The 7520-nt window shown below is 37.7% G+C and overlaps 2 gene segments (V, D, J or C); both read left to right on the top strand.

Moving 5' to 3' along the window:
- Positions 1 to 216: 216 nt before the first annotated feature.
- LOC113157540 lies at positions 217 to 1121 on the top strand. The segment is given in 3 exon segments: positions 217 to 270; positions 353 to 663; positions 1116 to 1121. Coding segments are annotated over 3 exon segments (363 nt in total).
- A 1731-nt stretch (positions 1122 to 2852) lies between these two features.
- LOC117152897 lies at positions 2853 to 7520 on the top strand (the record flags this gene model as incomplete). The annotated part of the segment is given in 3 exon segments: positions 2853 to 2930; positions 3022 to 3098; positions 7305 to 7520. Coding segments are annotated over 3 exon segments (336 nt in total), but the record flags the coding sequence as incomplete, so codon positions are not given.

Below are 7520 nucleotides of genomic sequence, written 5' to 3'. Positions count from 1 at the left end.
AGAAGCAGAGGATAAATACTTACTTAAAGGGAGAGGTAGTACATAGAAATATTAAAGAATGGAAAATAAATAAATTAACATTTAACAAAATCTATTCACCAAACCAAAAAAAGCCAGTTCCACCCTGTGAGGAGGAGTCAATGCAAAACTCTCATATCTTCTACCCTTTATTTATCCGACTGCAGAGACAATGACAGAAAACAGTGAACACACAGTTTAACAGGATGGACTATAAGACAGGACTGCTGCTGTTAACTCTCTGTTGGGCAGGTACAAAGTTTCAATGATTTTAATTGGACATATTTTCATGACCAACATGTTGCATGACATGTATTTGTTTTTGGTTTCACAGGTGTTTATGGTCAGACTCTGACAGAATCTGAACCAGTGGATAAAAGATCTGGAGAATCCCACACACTGACCTGTACAACATCTGGATTCACATTCAGCAGCTATGCTATGGTCTGGGTCAGACAGGCTCCTGGAAAAGGACTGGAGTGGATTGCTTATATTGGCACATCAAGTACACCTATCCGTTACTCCCAGTCAGTCCAGGGTAGATTCACCATCTCCAGAGACGACTCCAGCAGTAAACTCTATCTACAGATGAGCAGTCTGAAGACTGAGGACACAGCAGTGTATTACTGTGTCAGAAGAGACACAGTGAGAGACAGTAACAGGAGAGTCATTCAAAAACTACTTCTGCTCTTGGAAACAATCTGTTATGTCTTAGTGTACTGCTCTGCTAGTTTTCGTAAGAATTTTTTTTTGACATTATATATATATATATATATAATTCATGTCAATAATATTTAAAATTATAACACCAAATGACAATACATCACCAATGCTAATTAATTAGCCTCTGACACAAAAATATATTTTTTCTCTTACAATTTACAAATGTATTTATTTTTCAGGATTTTTCTTGTGAATGAAAATTTAAACATTTAAAAAGTCAGAACATATGGAATAAACATATGTGTCCCATATCTGAATTAATAACACTATTATACTATTTATTAATAAAAATAATTAATAAACAGTATAATGCCTGATTTTAACAGCTCTAGCATGGCTTTATAAAGTCCAATGTGGTTTTCTCCTTCCTAAAGGAGTAGAGTTTATTCAAAAAATGAGGAAATGCAAATGTCTACCACAATTTCTTTACTTACAAGTTTTGGGGTGAGGTCAAACTGGACCAGCCTCCCTCTGAGGTAAAAAGAACTGGAGAGACAGTGATGATATCATGTGTCACGTCTGGTTATAACTTAATGAGCTACGCTATGAACTGAAGACAGACAGAAACAGAAACCAAGAAAAGGTGAAAAGAAGACATCAATAAATACTAAAACTAATGCTCACTTTTAAATGCAAAACCCAGACAATGACATTTTTCAATATAACAGAAAATTACAGCTTTACATGTGCAGGAAACGTGTGAAAATGTGAACAACTGAAAGGCAGTTAAATTGATTAAAAGATATCCAGAAGACAAACCACCAGTTTAGTGTCTGTATAGTTGTTACATGAATTCACCATAGGAGGAGCCCTAAGACCACAAGTTATTTCAATTATTAGTTTTTTCTGTTAGAAAAAATAAATATTGTTGTTGTTGTTAAATACCTTATTTTTAAATGTATAATAACCTGAAGCTATTTCTGTCCTGCTGACTGTTCTTATACTTTGTGTGGAGCATCAGAGGTCACATCTCCAGACTCAGGATGATAAACACACTCACTCTTCTGCTGGTTGTTCAGGGGATCTGGTTTTAAATTTAGCTGCTGTGATATGTGTCGGATAAGACAAGCTGCAGGAAAAGGAGTAGAAAGGACAGAAACACTTATGCCAGCAGTGTGAGGACGTTTAGAAGTAAGTGTTGACTACAGCCATTTCCATCCTCTTAGCAAAGTCCCCCACCATCTGTCCTTCCAGATTCCTTTCCTTCACACCAAACCTGCCCATCACCTCCTCATCACCTCTGTTGCCCTCACCAACATGCCCATTGAAGTCTGCTCCAACAACAACTCTCTCTCCTCTGGGGATACTCTCTACGACCTCATCAAACTCACTCCAGAATCTCTCCTTCTCTTCTAACTTCCAGCCAACCTGTGGCGCATACCCACTGACTACATTCACCATCACCCCTTCAATTTCGAGCTTTAGGCTCATCACCCTGTCTGAGACTCTTTTCACCTCTAGAACATTGTTCACAAACTCCCCCTTCAGGATCACTCCTACCCCGTTTCTCTTCCTATCAACACCATGGTAGAACAGTTTGTATCCTCCTCCAATACTACGTGCCTTGCTGCCCTTCCACCTTGTCTCCTGCACACACAGTACATCTACCTTTCTTCTCTCCATCATGTCTGCCAGCTCTCTGCCTTTCCCTGTCATCGTACCAACGTTAAGAGTCCCTATTCTCAAACCTATGCTCCTGCCTTTTCCCTTCTCTCTCTGACCACGAACCCTTCTGCCTCCCCTCTTTCTTCGACCAACAGTAGTCAAATTTCCACCGGCACCCTGTAGGTTAACAGCATCGGCGGCGGTCGTTGTTAACCCGGGCCTCGACCAATCCGGTATGAAAGTCTTGTGAATGATTTGCATGGTTATTTAGGCAATTTTTACGCTGAATGCCCTTCCTGACGCAACCCTCTCTATTTATCCGGGCTTGGGACCGGCACAGAAGTCACTGGCTTGCAACCCCTGTGGCTAGATTATTTAATATAAATATAATATATATTAATATATAATAATATTTATAATTCATTAAAAACAATTCCTTTTATGCAAAGTGACTTCCTCCCAATCTGCTATAAAGACTTGATGTGATGTTGGTTAGAGCAGAAGAAGAGAAGCTCCCATCAGATCACCTTCAATACCAACCATGTTCTCTGTAGCTCTGCTGCTGCTGCTGGCTGCTGGATCCTGTGAGTGTCACTGAGACAGAGACACTGACAGTATGATCACAGGACACTGACTGTTCACTGTTATTACACTGATCCATGTTTTGTTCTACAGGTGTGAAGTGTGAACAGCTGACACAGCCAGCCTCTGAGACTGTGCAGCCAGGTCAACGTCTGACCATCAGCTGTCAGGTCTCCTATGCTGTGAGCAGCTCTCGTACACATTGGACGAGACAGCCTGCAGGAAAAGGACTGGAGTGGATTGGTAGTGCACATGTTGGACATGGAATATACTACAAAGATTCACTGAAGAACAAGATCACTATCAATTTAGACTCTTCCAGCAAAACAGTGACTCTAAATGGACAGAATATGCAGCCTGAAGACTCTGCTGTGTATTACTGTGCAAAAGAGTCACACACAGTAACACAAACCATCAGTAGAGCTGAACAAAAACCCCTCAGTGTCTGAACAGTTGTAACATGACTCCACCAGAGGAGGAGCCCAAACTCAAAGGGAGAGGGAGTTTCTGGAAGTATTTAATAATTAAAAGTATGAAGTCATATACTAATATTTTATTAAATTAACCTCACTGTGAGAAAAATTCACATTATTTCAGCTTCATCATGTTCTCTGTAGCTCTGACACAGCTCCTGTGAGGATCAGATGCTCAACATTATTAGGTTATTAATTTACTATTTTGCATAATCTAATCTTGTGTGTCCCATTTCACATGGATTAGTTCAATAGATGATTGCAATGATGTCAAAACTGAATAAAAATGTCCCTTTAAGTATTAAAATACTTTATATGACACAACATATATAGGCATGTATGCACAACTAAATATTTCAGATCAGCTAAACTGCTTCTGTGAATTACTGTAACTTTTTACTTTTGTCAAGTCCAACAAACATAAACTTGAATGAGTCAATACTTAGTAAACAGAACTCAGGGACAGAACAAATATGACTCTTTTTAACTCCTTTTCTTTAATCTTTTTTAAATTATTTTTTATCTTTGTTTATCTTTACTTTTATTTCTACCGGATTGTTTTTTTCCATTCTAATAAAGTCTCTTAATCTTACTTACTTATTACTACCAGTAAGTAGAACTAAAGGACAGAACAAATATGACTCTTTTTAACTCCTTTTCTCTTATGTTTTTTTTTTATTTTCTCTTTACTTTTATTTCTACTTTATTGTTTTTTCTTCCATTCTATTAAAGTGTCTTAATGTTAAATTTGAGCAACTATTGTCTTTAGGTGGCACACACAGTTTATCTGAAATAATAAAATCAAAAGATACCAGAAAGAATTAAAATTATGTCCACATGTACTGTAGTTACTGTTTTTATTTGAAAAACTATGGTTTAAAATGTATAAAAACTGTGGTAGTGATGAGTAAAAAGCCTTCAGAGGGTAGTAAAGCTAATGTTGAAGTCGGTGTCGAAAAACATCTGCAGCTGTTTTCAGTTTCATGTAAATTGGATGCAAATATCCACCTGTAATGTTTTTTTTTTCTTTAGCATTTTTTGCATTTTGGAAGTCTGTTTACAATAATACAGTATCTGCTTTCAGAGATTGCACCATTTTATCTGGCATTAAAATGTTCACACAAGCAACAGCTCATGTAAAGGCAGGTCTATGCAAATGTTCCCTTCTATATAATATCTAGCAAGAGAAAGTGTCAGAACGTTTTGGTCAGAACAACTGACAGCTTTATAAATATTAGAGAGACTTAAAACCAAAATCACAGTCACAACTGTAATCTTTAGAAAATATGTTCACCTGGAGTTTACTTCTACTTACTGTTCATGGTAAGAAAATCTCTCTTCCAGTTACAAAGTCAAATATATCCAAGTTCAATGAAGAATGACCACAATTTATTTTATTACAGGGGTTTGGGGTGGAGTCAAACTGGACCAGTCTCCCTCGGAGGTGAAAAGACCTGGAGAGACAGTGAGGATTTCATGTGTCACGTCTGGTTATACCATGACTGACTATCCTATGAACTGGATAAGACAGAAGCCAGGGAAAGCTCTGGAGTGGATAGGCTTGCTATACACAGATACTGTCACTCCAATCTATGCCAGTTCCTTTCAAAGTCGTTTCAGTTTTTCTCAAGATGTTCCCAGCAGCACTCAGTACCTGGAGATCAGGAGTTTGACAACTGAAGATTCTGCTGTTTACTTCTGTGCTCGAAGACACAGTGACTAAAGACAGTGGAGCAGCTGTGCAAAAACCCTCAAAGATGAAAGGTCTGTGCAGTGATCATAGGGACTCACAACTTATAATATAAAATAAGTTGTTATAAGTATAACAAGACCTTTGAAAGAAAATGTGAATGAACTCAGATTCCATAATTTATTAATATTAATGACTTTTTGGTCTGTTGCCATGACCAGCACCTAAAGTTTGGTCAAGACGATTTTGTTTTGTGTGTGTGAGTGTGTGTGTGTGTGTGTGTGTGTGTGTGTGTGTGTGTGTATTAGTTTGTCTATATTTTTTGTACGAAAGAGCCTCTACTCTTGAGAAAAGAGAAATAAGCTGCAAAGGCTTTGGTAACTTTGATATATAATTTTGGGTATCCAATGTACTGCATGAACATACCATAGCTTATATACATACATACTTTCCCTGCTTGGTGCATTCAGTCACCAATATCAGTTACACTTGGTGAAAAGGAATAAAGAAACCATAAGTATAAGCATAATGTCTGAAAAATACTAGCTGGTACTGCATCTCCATCTCCTAGTGTCAATCTTGAACTGCTGCCGGAAGAGGTGGAGTTAATGCAAAGCAAATGCCTCTACTTATCTGTCTGCACAGAGGATGATAGAGAACAGTGGACACACAGTTTAACATGATGGACTATAGGACAGGACTGCTGCTTCTAACTATGTGCTGGGCAGGTGAAGATTTCACTCCTCTTCATCTGACTTCCTTTTTTTTTTTTACAGTTCCCAACTGACTGTATGTGACTGCTGTTGTTTTTATCTTTACAGGTGTTGATGCTCAGACTCTGACAGAATCTGAACCAGTGGTTAAAAGACCTGGAGATTCACACATGTTGACCTGCACAGCCTCTGGGTTCACATTCAGTGACTATGGCATGCACTGGGTCAGACAGGCTCCTGGGAAAGGACTGGAGTGGGTTGCCTATATTTACAGTAGCTACATCTACTACGCTCAGTCAGTCCAAGGCCGTTTTACCATCTCCAGAGACAACAGCAAACAACAGGTGTATCTGCAGATGAGCAGCCTGAAGACTGAAGATTCTGCTGTTTATTACTGTGCTCGAGACTCACAGTGACTGAAGTTGGTTGAGCAGCTGTACAAAATCCTATGGTTACCATGCTTAGTAAGCTGATTATATCTTTTTTTGCTAGGTAATTAGTTACATAACATGAACATAAACAGTTTTGTGCATTAATTGTATTCATAAAACTTGACCCATATCATTCACAACAATAATTACTGGGATTCTTTTAAAAAACATTGTCTTTTCTGATCTCAGTTGAACAAAGTTTGTAACATGCATCTGAAGTAATTAATAATTTTCACAAAAGCTCCTACATTTGTAACAAACTGCTAAATTTTAGGTTTAGGTAAATAGGATTTAGATGTTTTTCTATTAAACCATTCTTAAGAAAAACAAATTTGATCTTAAAAGCAGGATTGAGTAAAGACATAAATAGCATAAAGCATAAAAAAGTTAAAATAAAATAATTTAGTCTTTATGTCTCTGCACATGATGAAATTGAGCAAATTAATTTGTTTTTCCGACAGGCTTTGTGCAGACCTGCAGTCATCTAATTTAGAAACTAAAAAATAAATAATTGTAATAAATATTTACATAGTTGACATTTATTTATTTAGATAATTTATAATTACATGATTGAATTGTCAATACTTTCATCTACTTTGTTTTTAATAAATGAAAACCAAAACTTCAACTTCATCAAATTTTGTTTTAAAATGAAATTTCTTTTCATTTATTAAAATAAATGCTCATGACACAATTTCAAGCGATGACTACAACACATCAGTTAATCTTTGTCTTATAACCATTGGTGTTCTTCTGTATGCAAAGTGAACTTCCTCCCAGTCTGCTATAAAGACTTGATGTGATGTTAGTTAGAGCAGAAGAAGAGAAGCTCCCATCAGATCACCTTCAATACCAACCATGTTCTCTGTAGCTCTGCTGCTGCTGCTGGCTGCCGGATCCTGTGAGTGTCACTGAGACAGAGACACTGACAGTATGATCACAGTACACTGACTGTTTACTGTTATTACACTGATCCAGGTTTTGTTCTACAGGTGTGAAGTGTGAACAGCTGACACAGCCAGCCTCTGTGACTGTGCAGCCAGGTCAACGTCTGACCATCAGCTGTCAGGTCTCTTATTCTGTGGGCAGCTACTGGACAGGTTGGATCAGACAGCCTGCAGGGAAAGGACTGGAGTGGATTGGGATCAAATATACGGGAGATTCATTCTACAAAGATTCACTAAAGAACAAGTTCAGTATTGATGTAGACTCTTCCAGCAACACAGTGACTCTAAATGGACAGAATCTGCAGCCTGAAGACTCTGCTGTGTATTACTGTGCCAGA

This window comes from Anabas testudineus, chromosome 8 (genome assembly GCF_900324465.2).
Source record: "Anabas testudineus chromosome 8, fAnaTes1.2, whole genome shotgun sequence".
NCBI classification, from domain to species: domain Eukaryota; kingdom Metazoa; phylum Chordata; class Actinopteri; order Anabantiformes; family Anabantidae; genus Anabas; species Anabas testudineus.
The sequence above is the reverse complement of the archived record's forward strand: the minus strand, read 5'-3'. Positions and strand labels throughout refer to the sequence as shown.